Source organism: Muscardinus avellanarius (assembly GCF_963383645.1).
Source record: "Muscardinus avellanarius genome assembly, chromosome: 15".
Classification (NCBI taxonomy): domain Eukaryota; kingdom Metazoa; phylum Chordata; class Mammalia; order Rodentia; family Gliridae; genus Muscardinus; species Muscardinus avellanarius.
Genome location: NC_137801.1, coordinates 49,756,697 through 49,774,837, shown reverse-complemented (window position 1 = coordinate 49,774,837; position 18,141 = coordinate 49,756,697). Strand labels below are relative to the sequence as shown.

Here is an 18,141-nt window from a genome sequence, read left to right as displayed (position 1 = left end):
AACATTTTTTTAGGAGTGATCTTTATTCTAGTTCAAGCTTAGGATTTCTTGGCTTCACTAGTATTCCTTTCTGGCAATTTATCATATATACCAACTGTTCTTGGAAAGTTGGTTTTATGAAAAATACTGATTATTCATTATTTTGTCAAACTTCATTTTTGTACTTTTATTGGTACCTTGTAAATATCCATATTCTAAAAATGATAATACATTTTAATGAAGTGTGCAAGGAAATACTATTTTGAAGTTTCTCACATTAAATATTCTTATTACAGTTATCCCTCAGTACCTGCATCCATGGATTAAAAATCTTAGGGAAAGAGAAACTTTGTATCTGTATCAAATATGTACAGCATTTTTCTTGTCATATTCTCTCAGAAACACAAAACTTCAAGTATTTACATACCATTTATACTATATTAGGTATTATAAGTATTTTAGACATGATTTAAAGTATACAAGTAGACAGTACATGCAAAGGTTATATTCAAGTCCCATGCCTTTTATGTATGGGACTTGAGCAACTCTAGATTTTGGAATCCACAGGGGTTAGGGGTTCCTGGAAGTAACCCTCCATGGATACTGAGGATGACTGCATAGAATTTGTAGCCAAGGAGATTTAATCCCCAAGTTAAGTTTAATAGGTTATATCATAATTTTGGTATGGTACTGGGGATGGAACCCAGGGGTACTCTAACTCTGAAGTACACTCCTAGCCCTTTTTTTATTTTTTTGTGGTACTGGGAATGGAACCCAGGGGCCTTTTACCTCTGGGCTATACCCCTAGACCTATTCCTTCATTTTTTATTTGTTAACAGGGTCTCATTAAGTTGATGAAAGCTTCACTGAGATGCCGAGGCTGGCTTGGAATCTGCGATCTTCCTGTCTCAGCTTTCCAATTACTGGGATTACAACTGTACATCACAACGCCTGGCTCTTTTCCCCAAGATTTTGTAGTCTACCTTACAAAATCATGAAAGGGTTTGACCAGTATTATACCACATCAACATTGGGCCTATACAAATTTTGCATTGTTTTACTATTTTCTAACATTTGCAGTTTAACTAAAAAACATATTTGTCAATAAAATAACAGTTTATAAACACTAAAGCATCACAGTAATTTTACATCTAATAACAACCTACTTTTGCGGTGGGATCAACACATTTCCCTGGGGACAGCTATGTGAGAAATGAGGGGTAGTTTATGTAGTGTGTTGGATGGCTTAGACTGGAGGTCAGAGAGCATACAGGAACTGGTGCCACCAGCAAATGAGAAATGAATGAAAAAATTGGTATTTGAGAGCAAGTTGATTATAGAAAATATTTTCATAGCACCAAAGGTTAAATATAACATTTATAAGGCAGTACTGCAAGGCAGGTGGGTAGCTGGACAGACGCACAGATAAGCGACTTTGCTTCAGTACTCTTGGTAAAGCTGGATCTGTCTATGAGGTGGAGAACTGGTTATGAACATAACTTTTTGTCATAGCTTGTGTGGGACAATAATCTAACCACCTGGTATTGCCCAGTCTCTGTCCAGAGCCAGCTGCAATCTATCTCAGGACCCTTTTACTACTGTGTGCTCACATTTATCCTGCTACTTTTCATGGGGCTCTAGGGGTGAAAGTCAGGAAGCGCAAATGTGAGAAAAGTGGAGAACTTGTACATGAAGAAGCAATAATTAGCAAAAGAGACACTGTGAAGACAGTTTTGTCCCATTGAGCTTCTCGGTGACTACTTCCTAGTTCAGAAAGAACTGTTTTTAGGTCCCAGCATCCTCTTAGAGGGCTACCTAAGACTACCTTCTAGTTCCAGAGAGCTGATGAAGAAAAAGAACTCTGAAAAGCATACCTTATCCAATGCATACATAGCAAACACAGGCCCGTCGTGAGCTTTCACAGTCTTCAGCAGTAGAACATCTTTCCAAATGAAAATATCTCCCGTAGCTGCTCCTGAGAACACCAGATCTTCCATTCGCCCATAAGAAACACACATCATTGTTTCCAGTTTTCCGACACTTCCAAAAATTCCTCGCTTAGAGGTAAAGCCCCCACCTGGAGTAGACCCAGAACACATGCTACTGTGAATATGCATAATGACCATTTTCAAAGAAAAATTCAGAGCGTATGCCTTATGTGTATATATTTAGTTGTATAAAAATAAGAGACTATCATAAAAACATCATAAGAGGAGTTGTTCATTCATTAATTCAGTGTTTATGAAATCATTATTTTGTGGCAAGCATAGTACTCAATGCAGGGGGATATAAAGATGAAAAGGAATAGTTTCTGCCTTCAAGGAACTAGGATCTGGCTAGAGAGAGGGCTCACTATGCATCTCAGACCAAGTAAAACAGCTAACCAAGGTGCAGTAAAAGTTCTGTGTGCCAGCCTGAGGAAGGAGGGACTAATTGGGGCACGAGGAAAGCCTTATTGAACGATGCGCATGTTAAATGTAAACAGGCTATGCATGTTCTGCCTTGATTTTTATACAGCAACTTTGAGGTGAGAGCAGTACTTTGTTGTATAGTAGCAGGTAGTGTGCTGGGGCAAACCATGGGTTTTGTTCCCTAAGCATTCCCACGTCCCTGTACTCTCTATCAAAGAGACATCCAGCTCCACTCAGGACCACTGCACCAGGATGGAAGCTATTCTCCCTTTAAAAGCAGAAAGTATCCAGGTGCAGTGGCACATGCCTATAATACAAGTACTTGGGAGGCTGGGACAGAGGATCATAGGTTCAAAAGCTAGTCTCAGCAACCTAGCAAGACTAAGCAATTTAGGGAGAACCTGTTTGAAAATAAAAAATAAAAAGGGGCTGGGGGTATAGCTCAGAGGTGGAAATCCTTGGGTTCAATTCCCAATAACACACCCACCCAAACACATACACACAACAAAGACAAAATAGAAATCACTGTAACAGTGGCCTGTTCATGTTTTGTGTGTTGTAAGACTGGGCTTGGTACCAAAACTGATACTGAGAATCCAGAAACACTTGCAATAATGGGTTTGGTTTATTAGTGATAAGAATAAGATACTTTCCCATGTTTTGTCTTTTTTTTTTTTTTTTTTTTTGCATACTGGGGATAGAACCCAAGGGCTTTCTACCTCCGAGCTGTACTCCCAACCCTATTTTTTATTCTTTATTTTGAAACCAGGTCTCACTGAGTTGCAAAGGGCCTCACTAAGTAGCTGAGGCTGTCTGAGAACGGAGATCCTGCTGGGATTACAAGCATGCACCACCATGCCCGGCTTTGTCATGTTTATTTACTCATACCCATTATCAATATACAATCCACAAAACTGGGCGTGGTGGTGCACACTTGTAATCCCAGCATTTGGGAGGCTGAAACAGGAGGATCACAGTTCACAGCCTCAGCTTCTTAGTGAGGCCCTCTGCAACTCAGTGAGACCCTGTTTCAAAAAAAGAATAAAAAATAGGGTTGGGGGTTTAGCTCAGAGGTAGATACAATCCACAAATATTTTGACCACTTTCTGTGTGTAGAGTCGGGGTTTAATTCATGTCTTAAATTCAGTGATAGATGAATAAAAGAATCCTCCAAATATTGAAAACTTTATTCACCCAACCAAAGCAATTATTTCCTGCTCAGTAGTCCAACATAATTATTGCTTTCAGAACAGATGACTAAATATAAAAATCATTATTTTCACAGAACATTTTCAAAGCTTTCTAGACACTGATGACTATGCATAGCATCATGCAATGTTTTAGGTTTCACAGTTTACAAAGAGTCCAAAATATAATTGGGGACGAATACTTGTTAGGCTTGGTTTTATATTTGTTTGAAGAGAGACAGGCTGCGTGGTGGCAATCGTCCCCTCCCCGCTGCGGCTGGGGTAGAGCCACACAAGAAGCCCAGGTTCAACTACACAAGAAGCCAGTACCTGCTTGCTGCCAGAATTTTATGTGCTTCATCCCAACTGTAACCAATCTGTCCACATGGTGTGGGTTACACTTTACCACAAATATTTTATCTTTATGTCCTCTGTAAGAGAGAAATAGGGAAAAAATTGAAACTGGGATGGAAGTACTTATAGTTTTAGTAAAAGCATACATGTGATATAACTTTCATAAAGTACATTTTATAGAACAACTAAATTTAAAAACTATTTAAAAGGCACACAGAGGTCTACACTAAAATAATGAGCGTTTCTGTGAATGTTTGAACTCTTTCTTTTTCCTATAACACTGAATGAGGTCCATTTGCTCATGATTTAAACAAATTAATGAAATATTTTAAATGTATCAGACATCTCCAAAAGATAAAATGCTACTGCCATGAGACTGCAAGTAATTATGAAAACATCTAAATCTCCTGCAGGAGAAGGGAAAAAGTACTGCCACAGTATTCATGAGAAGCTTCAAATGAACCATCCTTGCTGTGAGAGGGGTCACTTTGCCTTAAGTGTATTTTTGGCTAGAAATGTATTCACTATCAACTCAAGCCCCTGGTCCATAGCCCATGGAGAGATAAGGATGTCATCTACTGATTTGAGGCATTATAGGATGTTAAAATTCAGAAATTTAGACTTATAACCCAAGAAGCAGAATGATAAATATAAAGGTAAACACCAGTTATTGACTTGGGCTATAAACCTGAGGTTCTAGTGTCAGGGAAATTTTTGTTTTAGAGTAATTACTTTAGTCTTTAAGAATTTCCTGGTCTTAATAAACTACTTGATGGTCTTTCTCTGGTATACTGGAACATAATTTTTGTTATGTAAAAATTCAATTAATAAAAATATAATTGATCAATATTCCTTATGAGCATAGACACAAAAACCTTAAATAAAACAAGAGCAAATAGCATCCCAAAAGCCCATTAAAAATACATCATGTGTATTTTATCTATGGCCATTTGTATCTCTTCTTTTTTTAGGCCTGGGGATGGAACCCAGGGGCATTCTACCTCTGAGCTACACCCCCTGCCCTATTTTTTATTCTTTATTTTAAAACCGAGTTTCACTGAGTTGCAGAGGACCTCACTAAGTAGCTGAGGCTGTCTGCAAACCGCGATCCTCCAGGTCTCAGCCTCCTGAATGCTGGGATTATAAACTTGCGCCACCACACTGGGCTTCCTATCTCTTCTTTTGTGAAGTGTCTATTCAATTCAGTTGTCCATTTCTTGACTGGGATATTTGTTTTGCTAATGGAAAGTCTTTTAAGCTCGTTGTATGTTTTAGATATTAGCCCTCTGTCAGAGGGGTGGCTGGTAAATATCTTTCCCCATTCCATAGGATTTCTCTTTAGATTCTTGATGATTTCCTTTGACGAGCAGAAACTTTTTAGTTTGATGCCATAACACTTGTTAATTTCTGTTTTAATTTCCTAAGCTTTAGAGGTCTTGTTGAGGAAGTTATACCAATTCACAATTTACAATAGCCAAACTATGGAACCAATCTAGGTCTCCATCAACAGATAAATGGATTACAAAATTATGAGAAATACACACAATGAAATTCTACTCACAATAAAGAGGAAGATGGAAAGACCTGGAGAACATTATGCTAAATGAGATTAGCCAAACACAGAAAGGGAGGGGACATAATGTTTTCTTTAATATGCTTGAGCTAGAGAGTTGGGATACTAGAGGAGCTCCAGATAATGGAGGAGAACCTCAGTGGAGCCAGGGAGGAAGGGTAGAGGAGGAAGAAGGCTGAGTTTCATTAACGGAAATGCTACCTGCGACTATGTGTATTCATGTGAATATACCATTGTTAAACTGGACACTCAGTATAGGGAGGGAGGAAAATGGGGAGGTGAGGGTAGGGGAAGCACCAAGTGCTGTGTGAATGTATGCCATTGTCCACATGATCAATATTGTGATGTGAGACTATAATGCACCAATAAAAATATATTATGGCCAAATGTAAGGATGATTCAATATTATGGAATCAAATAATACAATTCAGGACATGAATAGGTGTAAAAAGAAAATCACATTTTCATTTTCACAGATGATAAAAAGGTATTTTCCAAAAACCCAATACTAATTCACAGTTTTAAAAAATACACTTGACACTCAATAAGGTATAAAGGATGCTTTAGAATTATATCTTAGACATTTATAATTCCCTGCATTCTCTGTCACTAAGAAACCCAGAAAATCTTGCCAGCTACTCCTCTGCTAGATGACTACTATCTAGAATATACAAAGAACTTAAAACACAAGCTAAAAATAAACCTAATAAAAATGAGCAACTGGACTGAATAGGTTCTTCTCAAAGGAAGAAATACAAATGACCAACAAATATATGAAAAAGATGTTCAGCGTCTTTAGCAATCAAGGAAATACAAATCAAAACTACACTGAGATTTTATCTAACTCTATTACGAATACAAACAGTAATAAATGCTGTCAAGGATGTGGGGAAATAGAAATCTTATACTTTGTTGGTGGGATTGCAAACTAGTACAGCACTAGTGAGATCAGTTTAGAGCTTCCTCAGAAAGCTGGAGATAGAACTACACCATCCAGCTATACCACTCCTGGGTATCTTTCCAAAGAAATCATAGTTAGAATATAATAGTGACACATTCATATCCATGCTTATAGCAGCACAATTCACAATAGGCAAACTATGGAAGCAGCCTAGGTTTCTGTAAATAGATAAATGGGTTATAGAACTCTGGTATATACATGCAATGGCATTTTACCCAGCCATAATGAAGAACAAAGCTATGTCATTTGTAGGAAAATGCTAGTCAAGGATATGGGGAAAAAGAATAAACCCAATTAATGCTGAAACTAGCATCAGCTAGTCTCAGAAAGTCAAGGGTTATATATTTTCTCTCATATGTAGAAGCTAGAACAAAACTTGGAAACAAAAATACTTCAAATAAATGATGAGAGATCAGTGGAAAGAGTGTTTGAGGAGGGAAGTAGAGAGGGGAGGGAGGAAACCCAATGAAAGAATCATTCAAACTATTTTATGTACATTTGTGAAGTTATCAATAACAATTTTATTTTATATTATTATTATTATTATTATTATTATTATTATTATTATTATTTTGGCAGTACTGGGGTTCCTGGAAGCCCTTCTATCTCTGGGCTACACTTCCAGACCTATTTTATATATTTTATTTGGAAACAGGGTCTCTTAAGCCAGCGAGGCTGGCTCCGAACCAGCGCGATCCTCCTGTCTCCGCCTCCCAAGCATGGGGATTACAAACCTGCGCCACCACGCCCCGCCTAACAATTTTAATATTATGAATGGGGAAAGGGAGGGAGTGGGGCAGGATTTGGAGGGACATATGCACCAGGTTTTATGTACATTTCTGTTTCTATCATACTAAACCTCAATATGATGCATGGTTACAATGCACCATTAAAAATGTATTTTCAAGCACCGGGCGTGGTGGCCTACGGTTATAATCCCAGCGCTTGGGAGGCAGAGACAGGAGGATCGTGCAGGTTTGAAGCTAGCCTCTCTGGCTTAAGAGACCCTGTTTCCAAATTAAAAAAAAAATAGAAAAATGGGTTTGGGAGTGTATCCTGGAGGTAGAAGGGTTTCTAAGAATCCCAGTACCACACACACACAAAAAAGTATTTTCAAAAAAAGGATTAAATACAAATAAATCTTTTTAAAAAAGATTAAATACATTTTCCCCCAATATGATGTTTGAATATAATGCACCAATAAAAAAATTTTAAAGGAAAAAAAAGAAATGTGAAAATATGAAGAAAAAAATTTAAATTCCTGAAATGCTCATGAATAGAAAAATAGACTTGCGAGATAAAATAGAAAGTCCAGAATTAGACATATATGTATACATATATATTTACAAAATATTTACAAATATAAATACATACAAATTATATATATATACACACACACACATACATACATACATACATACACTGGTACCTCAATTCTTTGAAGAAAAGATTGATTTACTAATAAATGGTGATAAGACAGCCAGGTAAAAAAATAATGCAAAAGATAAGGCCATAGTAGATTAGAAGAAATTGTGGGTGGTACTGGGGATTGAATCCAGGGCATTCTATCTCTGAGCTACACCCCAAGCCCTTTTTATTTTTTGTTTGGAAACAGGGTCTCAATAGGTTGCTAAAAGTTTCACTACATTGTTGAGGCTGGCCTCAAACCTGTGATCTTCCTGTCTCATGTTTTACAGGCATATGCCACCACTCCTGGCTGGGTGGTTTCTTTTTAATCTGGGAATGAGCAATGCTTTTTAAACTATGACTCAAAATCTCAAAGTAGTAGAAGAAAAGGTTGATAAATTTATTCACATAAAAATAAAAATTCTTTGCATAATGAAAAACACCATAGCCAACATCAAAGACAAAGGACAAACTCAGAAAAAAATATCTGCAAGTTATAGACAAAGAACAAATAATCCTAATATTTTAAAAACTACCTGTTAGGCTGGGTGTGGTGGTGCACGCTTGTAATCCCCACACTTGGGAGGCGGAGACAGGAGGATCGCGCAGGTTCGAAGCCAGCCGTGCTGGCTTAAGAGACCCTGTTTCCAAAAATAAAATAGGTCTGGGAGTATAGTCCAAAGGTAGAAGGGCTTCCAGTAACCCCAGTACCACAAACAAAACAAAACAAAACAGAACAGAACAAAAAAAACTACCTCATGTGTGAACTGTATTTGAGAAAAAATTAGTCAACAAGGGAAACTTATCTATAGGAGAATTCTAGCTAATATGAATGAATGATAAAATTAGAAGATTATCATTTTTCTTACTTAAATAATTTATTTAGACCAGAGGTATCAATGTATGTTAACTAGCTAATATTTTGATGAAAAGTTGTATACTGGAAGGACCAGGCTGATACTGCCACAACCTACCATTTGAGCTATTATGAAGAGTAGGACTGGTAGACATTTTGAGCAATGGTATACCACCAGCCTGGTGGGGAGAATTCTATTACCAATATTGTTTAGAATTGCCAGTTAATAGGAATAATAAAAAGAAAAGTATTTTTAGTTGGTTGTTGTTATTATATTATTATTACTATTATTTTTGTTGTTGAATTATCTACAGATAGCACAGCCCTACTGCTTGCACCAGGGAGTACTACTTCCGTTGCTTTCCCATGCTATAGTATGTCACTCTCTGACTATATCTCTTCTGATGTGATGCAACCAGAAGTATCTATAAACTGCTCTTAGGAAAAAATGTTACCAAATGAGGAAAAATTTGCAAATTATGTTTCTGGATAGGAATTTAAAGTCAAACTATATTAAAGATTTTCACAACTCAAAAAACCCTATTTAAAAATGGGTGGTGTGATGCCGAGCGTGGTGGCGCACGCTGTAATCCCTGCGCTTGGGAGGTGGAGACAGGAGGATTGCGCAGGTTAGAAGCCAGCCTCGCTGGCTTAAGAGACCCTGTTTCCAAATAAAAATAATATAAAATAGGTCTGGGAGTATAGCCCGGAGGTAGAAGGGTTTCCAGGAACCCTAGTACCACCAAAACAAACAAACAAAAATACCAAAAAAAAAAAAACCCAAAATGGGTGGTGTGTCTGAATAGCTATATCCACACACACAAATATATACAAATGGCCAGAGTCAGAATATGAAAATATGTTCACAATTATCAGACATTAGAGAAATAAAAATAAAAGGTATAATGAGATGCTACTTCGTATCCACTAAGATGGTTATAATGAAAATGACAGGTAGTTCAAAGTGCTGGTAAAGATCTAGAGAAACTGGGGCCTTTTTATATTGCTAGTGAAAATGAAAAATGGTACTACCACTTTGAAAAACATTTTTTCAGTCCTTAAACATAATTAGCATGACTCAGCAATTTCTCTCTCTCTCTCTCTCTCTCTCTCTCTCTCTCTCTCTCTCTCTCTCTCTCTGTGTGTGTGTGTCTCTCTCTCTCTCTCTCTCTCACACACACACACACACACACACACACACACACAAATATATACATATATGCATGTATGTATGTATACAAACACATGTATACCCTAGAGGAATGAAACATGCATTCATTCAAAACCTTGTACACAAATGTTTATGGCAATATTATCTTAATAGCCAAAAGGTAGAAACAATACAAATACCTATCAACTGATGAATGGATAAATAAAATATAATATACATACACACTAAAATATTATTCAGCAATAAAAAATAAAGCACAGAATTTGTAGCATATGGCTGATCTTTCAAAATTATGCTAAGTGAAAGAAGCCAGTCATACATGATCTCATACGGTATAACTCTATTTATATGAACTGTTCAGAAGATGCAAGTTCATAGAGACAGAACACAAGTCCATTCTAACATGTAAGGGTTTTCTTAACAGAATGATGAGAATGTTCTGGAATTAGATAGTAGTGATGATTGCACAACTCTGTAAATATACTAAAACTCACTAAACTGTATACTTTAAGTGGGCAATTTGTCTGGTATGTGAACTATTTACCAGTAAATATGCTTTTTAAAAATCTGAATGTAAATCTAATCAAGCCTATGTTACATAATTTACAGAAAATGTGGGGGGATGACTGAAAGGATTTCCCAAATGACTCAGTTCCTCACTGCAAACATGGCATTGAAAAGATTGACATGGAATGCTGATTTGGATAAATCAATTTTCATCTTTGAAATAATCAGGAATGTTTTCTTATGAACCGGAGAGTATATTGTGACTTAGTTGTAACAATGGCATAGTTGTTTCTAAAAATGCTTCTTTTTAGTTAGAAATGGTGAGGAAATTATGTACAGCTCAAATGATATGATGCCTTAGAACATTATGCTAAGTGAGATTAGTCAGTTACAAAAAATAAGGAATTGGAGGCTCTCCCTAATATGTGGAAGCTAAGGAGAAAATGGGTCATAGGAGGAACTCCAGATGAAGAAGGAGATACTACAGAGGGGTGAATAAGGCGACCTCACTGAGGGGATGGGAGGGGGACAGAGGGAAATTCCCTAATGCACATGATGTACATTCACAAACATATCAAAGTGGATCACTAAGCCAAATATGAGACAGAGGAAGGGGGGAGGGGATGAGGTGGGCACTGGAGAAGGGCCAGATGAGTGATGTGTGCATGTATGTCTCTACCATCTTGCACCCCATTAAAATGTATGACTACAATACACCAATAAAAAGAAAAACAGTGCTCTTAGTTCTATGTTCAGTGGATGACTTTCTATTTGTGATTTAGTCTTGTCCCAGACCTACCTGTTTTTTTCCTGGCTAGCACCTCTAACAGCTCTATGATCCTTTTTAAATTTTTTTTTTTTTTTTTTTTTGCAGTACTGGGGATGGAACCACAAAGAACTCTACCTCTGAGTTATACCACCAACTCTATCTTTTATTCTTTATTTTGAAATAGGGTCTCACTAAGTAGTTGAGACTGGTCAAGAACTTGAGATCCTCCTGTCTCAGCCTCACAAATGCTGGGATTACAAGCATGCACCACCATGCCCGGCTTCTATAAATCCTTTTATTTCAGAGGTTCTGCAGTTTTTGTTTAACACATGAACCAATATTCTTTTACTAAGCTTTTTTTTTTTTAATAGCAAAACCATTTAAGACTAATGTCAGAAGTATTCTTGCCAAGTAGATTGATAATTGTACATGTTTGTCTAAGATCCCTCCTGCTCCACCTTCAGATATGAAGCATATCAATAGTGATTACTCACATAACCAGAGCAATGCAAATCCCAATGAAGGAGCAGAGGCCACCTGCCTGCCTCATGATCTGTGGCAATGAACACTGACATTTAGCTCGTTTACTGCCTACAGGAGACTGGCTTTGGTTTCTCAATGGGCTACTTGTATGTTAAACTAAAATGTAAATGACCTTTAAGAGGGAAAAAGACTAAAAAAATCCATTTGTAGTGGAGATGACTAAAACCACTCATGAAAATTAGCAAAGATGCAGATAGCATTCAAAGAGATTGGACCCAGTCTGAGAGATCTTTTAAGGGGAACTCTACGTGGTGGTGCAGGCGTGTAATCTCCATACTTGGGAGGCTGAGACAGAAGGATCACAGGCTGGAGGATAGCTTCAGCAACTTAGTGAGACTCTCAGCAATTTAGCAACACCTTGTTTCAAAATAAAAATAAACGTTTTTGTTTGTAAATATCTTCGCTGCTGTTTTTGTCAAGGAGCTGCCTTCTCGGTAGTTGATTTTTGTTTGTTACAGTTACTGAGATGTGCTATGTCCCGCCATCGCCATTTTCTCTAATATGCTGAAGCTAGGGAGTATTAGGGATACCAGAGGGACTCGGAGGGGAAACCTCAGCAAAGCCAGAAAGGAAGGGTAGGAGAGGAAGAAGGCCGAGGTTAATTAATGGAAAGGCTACACTGGAATATGTGTATGCATGTGAATATAACATAGCTAACCTGGACACTCAGTATTGGGAGGGAGGGAAAAGGGGAAGGGGGACCAAGTGCTTTATATGCTATTGTCAACATGATCCACATGATGATGTGAGACTACAGTGCACCAATAAAAAAAAATTTTTTTAAAGGGGCTGTAAATAGAATACTCCTGGGTTCAAGTCCCAGTACCAAAAAAAAAAAAAAAAAAAAAAAAAGCTCTCTAAGTGCTCTTTCTGAGTTTCTCTGAGCTGATAAAGAACAGTTTAATTTAAACATTGTCTACTGTCACAAATGAGGGCTGATCTGCAAGCATGCAGCGGCACACGTTGGCTCTGGGCACCAGCAGCACTGCCCGTGCTGCCATCACACCTGCTGACTGCATGCTTCCCCCGTGGGCACTCAGAGCTCCAGTGTGCTGGGTGGTTGTAGGACCATCACCCTGCCAGAAGCAGGTTTTATGGCTGAGCCTGGCTGGAGGCAATGCTGGCAATACCTGAGACGCAAAAGTTCACAGAGAGGGGTGGCCCAAGTCAGCTGTCCTCTGAGTGTGTATCAGGCCTCTCAGAAGCTAAAAAACTTCTGGGAGCCAGGATGACGCTATCTTGCAAAGCAGGACTTCTTTGTCATCTCTTTTAAGCTTTTTTTTTTTTAATGTTTCCATCTAGTTCAGCCCTCTAAGTTAAAGTCATAAAGAGAATTTTTACTTACCTGTCTTCTTGGTTATTTTAGTATCTATTACTGATGATATTATATAAATAGGTATTTAGATAAATACTTTATTTAGTTATTATTTTATTTTATTATTTTATTTTTTATTTTTTTGGTGGTACTGGGGTTCCTGGAAGCCCTTCTACCTCCGGGCTACACTCCCAGACCTATTTTATATTTTTGAAACAGGGTCTCTTACGCCAGTGTGGCTGGCTTCGAACCTGCGCGATCCTCCTGTCTCTGCCTCCCAAGCGCGGGGATTACAAGCTTGCGCCACCACGCCCGGCTTTACTTATTATTTTAAAATATAATATTCTTCCAGAGAGCTTTAGCAATCCTTGACTATGTCCTGGAAAAGAGCTATGTTCATGCCACCATTGTAAGTATGTTCTCTGGGAACAGTTATGCAGGGGTCCTGTTTAGGGAATGGGTCAGATAGCTTGGAATCAACTCCAAATCTGAATGGTATTATTAATATCAGTTGCTTTGTGTTAATTAAACAAAAATAATACTCTTCACCAAGCATAAAGGATATGCACTTTTTATATCAAGACTATTCTGTTTCTATTAATGTTTCTGGCATATAACTGGTAAGCCACTCACAGGTTTTCTACCAGGGAAATTGCATTTCTGTTGTATTTTAAATGCAGAAATGTGACTTTCCTGAGATTATCTTCATATGCAGATGGCATGTTATCAGAAATATTAAACTAAAATTCAGTACTGAGTCTAGGAGGAAAAGAGTTGGATTAGGAGCTGAATCTGAGTACTAGAGGGATGGAACAACAGTGAGGGATATTAGAAATACCAAAAGGAGAACCACTTGGGCAGGCAGGTTTATGAGCTGCCACTGTTGCCAAGAATTCTCAGTAGCGTCATCAGAAAAGCATTTCTTTTTTCCCTAAGAAGGTCAGCTGGAGTCCTCAAGGCTCCATCTGCTGTTTTGTTCAGACTCTAGCAATTTGGAGCTCTTTATTCATTAAACCAAACTGTCAAAAAGTATTTCCTACTTAACATTGTAGAGAATAATATTAAAGAACAAATATTGGAGTTGGAGGCCAGTAAGATAAAATTGCTTTCTTTTACTGCAAAATAGTACATTAGAGCTGCAGGGAAGAGCTAACCGGGAGGTATGATGCCGTGCCTGGGCAACAAGTTGTACTGCTGGACTTGGCTGCCGGCTATTTTGACAGCTGAGCTAGCTGTCAGTAGGGTAGAAAGCCACTTTCAGACTTAGCGCTGATTCAGCGGGAGGGAGGCCGGGGTAAGAGAGGACAGGTGGTCTATAAACAGCGGTTGTCTTTTGAAGAGTCTATTTATAAGATGGGGAGATTAGACAAACAATTTGCCTGCTCTGAAAGCAAGTGGCAGATGCACACGATAGGGCTTCCTTTGCAGCATGCCACAGCTTATGACAAATGGTGCTTCTGACTCCAGTGACATTGACGATCCTTCACAGATGCTTGGAACAGCAAAAACAAGGGCCAAGGCAAAAGCCCCAGGAAAGCCGCTTTTCTGCTGCTGTAAAAAGCTGTGACTGAAATAACCCAGAGGTTACCAAAGCCAAAGTGATGAGGAGCTTGCCGGGAAGCATTTCAGAGCTTTCCTTTTCCCAGCGACATGCAGTGGCTGCCCTGTGTTAGATTTGGCAGTATGTTTTCTCTTATGTGTTAAGCGTTGGATGTGAATTTCATCTGAGTTAGAGATGAAATCTTAAGCAGACAATGAAAACTGTTGACCTTTACTGAAGCCTGGTATTATCAGGTAAGCTTCTTACCTTGTCGTGGCTATTTTTTCTCCCTTTTTCCAGTCCCAGAACACAATACTGTGAAAATCATCTAAACCAACCGACACCAGACATTTTCCATCAGCTGTATAAAAACAACACAAATGTCAAATGACTCATTTCTTCAATGAAAAACCAAAACATTTTATATACTGTGAAGAACAAGAAATCGACTGTCAGAATATTCTTTATGCTCAAACACGTTAGAAATACCATATAAGTAAAGGAATCTTGCAGCATGAAATGTATGTCTAGTGACAGTGAGGCTTCCTAACGCATAATAACTGCTTGCTGAAGTGAACTGCTGACCCAGAATTCCAATCAGAGACATGGAGCTATGGCACAGCCTCCCAGGTGAGTCACGGGAACCATTTCTATTGTGTGACGAAGGATTCTCATGAGACTTACTGGAAGAACCATTCAGCTTTGTGACTCTGAGTCTCTTTTCAGTTCTTTTTTTTTTTTTTTTTTTTTGGTGGTACTGGGGTTCCTGGAAGCCCTTCTACCTCCTGGGCTACACTCCCAAACCTATTTTATTTTGGAAACAGGGTCTCTTAAGCCAGCGAGGCTGGCTTTGAACCTGCGCGATCCTCCTGTCTCCGCCTCCCAAGCCCGGGGATTACAAGGGTGCGCCACCACGCCAGGCTCTCTTTTCAATTCTAGTAAAGTCAACCCATTCTGGTTTAACCCACTCAGGTTAAGAGCATTATAGAAACTAAATCTAATTTCAAAAGTTCTTTCAAAAGATGATTTTATAATTAAAAAAATTTAAATTCCAGTTTTCCCTATTTCTAATGTAATGTGCTTATTATTTGTCATCTCAGTAGTTGGGAAGCTGAGCTAGGAGGACTGCAAATTTTAAGCAACTTAGTGAGGCCCTTGGCAACTTAGTAAGACCTGTTTAAAAATTAAAAAATAAAATAAAGCTGGGGATATAAGAAAAATGTTAAAGTCATCCCAATTTCTTAGGCCTGCATTTGCTATACACCCTACATCCCTTTTTCTCTACATAAATGTACTTTGAAAAAATAAAATCAGAATCATACTGAACATATCAGCTAATCTTTTTTTTATCTAGTATATCAGAAACATTTTTCCTTTTTTTTTTTTTGTGGTACTGGGGTTCTTGGAAGCCCTTCTACCTCCATGCTACACTCCCAGACCTATTTTATATTTTTTATTTGGAAACAGGGTCTCTGAAGCCAGCGCGGCTGGCTTCGAACCTGCACAATCCTCCTGTCTCCACCTCCCAAGCGCGGGGATTACAAGCATGTACCACCACGCCCAGCTACATTTTTCCTTTTTATTAAATATTTATATTTACCAGAAATGGTATACTTAGGCTATTTTCTTTTTTTTTTTTTTGCTTCCCATTTATTTTTTTTTTTTTATTTTATTTTATTTTATTTTTTTAACAATTTTTTATTGAACATAAATAGTATACATTTACACTATATTTGGTGCCCTCTCCCCCCGCCCCCATTTTCTCCCCCCCCCCCACCAATGGTTGGCCAGGTTAACCATGTCTTATTCATAATTTTACACATGTTCAGGTGAAGATGCTCCTTAATCAAGATCGGCCTTTCTCCTCTCCTATCTTTCCATTAAAACTTAGCTAGTATTTCCCCTCTAATATCTGGGGTCCTACTGGTATCCTTTGTGTTTTCTAGTTTGGGCATATTAGAGGAAACATGTGTATCTTCTCCTTCTGTGCTTGGCTGATCTCACTTAACATGATGCTTTCCAGGGCTTTCCATCTTCTTGCAAATGATAAAATTTTGTTCTTCTTTATGGCTGAATAGAATTCCATTGTGTGTATTTCCCACAGTTTTGCTATCCATTCATCTGTTGATGGTGATCTGGGTTGGATCCATATTTTGGCTATTACAAATTGTGCTGCTATGAACATAGGTATGCATATGTTGCTGTATTTCTCTGAATTCAACCCTTTTGGAAAGATACCCAGGAGTGGTATAGCTGGATCATATGGTGGATCTATTCCCACCTTTCTTAGGAATCTCCACACAGATCTCCATAGTGGCTGAACTAGTTTGCACTCCCACCAACAGTGTAAAAGAGTTCCTCTTTCCCCACATCCTCGCCAGCATTTGTTGTTGTTTGATTTCTTTATGCTTGCTACTCTCACTGGGGTTAGATGGAATCTCAGTGTAGTTTTGATTTGCATCTCCCTGATGGCCAGTGATGAAGAACATCTTTTCATGTATCTATTAGCCCTTTGTATCTCTTCTTTTGTGAAGTGTCTATTTAGTTCATTTGCCCATTTCTTGATTGGGTTGTTTGTTTTGTTGGTGTAGAGCCTTTTGAGCTCTTTGTATACTCTGGATATTAGCCCCCTATCAGAATGGTGGCTGGTAAAGATCCTTTCCCATTCTGTAGGCTTCCTCTTTAGGTTATTGATAGTTTCCTTTGATGAGAAGAAACTTTTTAGTTTAATGTTATCCCACTTGTTTATTCTTGCTTTAATTTCCTGAGCTTTGGAGGTTTTGTTGAGAAAGTTACTGCCTGTGCCAATATGTTGTAGTGTTGAACCTATGTTCTCCTCTACTAACTTCACCGTCTCAGGTCTAATTTCTAAGTCTTTGATCCATCTTGAGTTGATTCCTGTGTTAGGTGAGATATAGGGGTTTAGCTTCATCTTTTTACAAATGGCTAGCCAGTTCTCCCAGCACCACTTGTTGAAAAGGCTGTCTTTTCTCCAGCGTATGTGTTTGGCCCCTTTGTCAAAGATTAATTGACTAAAGATGTGTGGGTTTGTTTCTGTATCTTCTATTCTAATCCACTGGTCAGTATATCTGTTTTTGTGCCAGTACCATGCTGTTTTTACTACTATTGCTCTATAGTATAGTTTGAAGTCTGGGATTGTAATGCCTCCTGCGTGTTTCTTGTTATTGAGAATTGCTTTGGCTATTCTAGGTCTTTTCTTTCTCCATATGAAGTTCATGATTGATTTTTCTAGGTCTCTGAAGAATGTCACTGGTATTTTAATGGGAATTGCATTGAACCTATAGATCAGTTTTGGCAGAATGGCCATTTTGATGATATTTATTCTGCCTATCCATGAGCACGGGAGATCTTTCCATCTTCCAAGGTCTTCTTCTATTTCTTTTTTTAATGTTTTATAGTTTTTGTTGTAGAGGTCTTTTACATCTTGGGTTAGGTTTATTCCTAGGTATTTTATTGGTTTTGAGGTTATAGTGAATGGAATTGTTGTTTTTGTTTCCTTCATTGTGGATTCGTTGTTGGCATAAAGAAAGGCCACTGATTTCTTTAG

General features: G+C 38.1%; 1 protein-coding gene across 4 annotated transcripts in view; it reads right to left on the bottom strand.

Moving 5' to 3' along the window:
- The window catches only part of EML6 (EMAP like 6), a gene marked incomplete at both ends in the record, with an annotated part of 359,577 nt that overhangs the window by 85,926 nt on the left and 255,510 nt on the right, over positions 1–18,141 (bottom strand). For all 4 annotated transcript variants that reach the window (XM_080711491.1, XM_080711490.1, XM_080711492.1 and 1 more), the window contains 3 exons: positions 1,854–2,056; positions 3,908–4,008; positions 14,841–14,934. In XM_080711491.1, the coding sequence (XP_080567617.1) occupies positions 1,854–2,056; positions 3,908–4,008; positions 14,841–14,934 (398 nt within the window). The remainder of the gene's footprint in view (positions 1–1,853; positions 2,057–3,907; positions 4,009–14,840; positions 14,935–18,141) is intronic.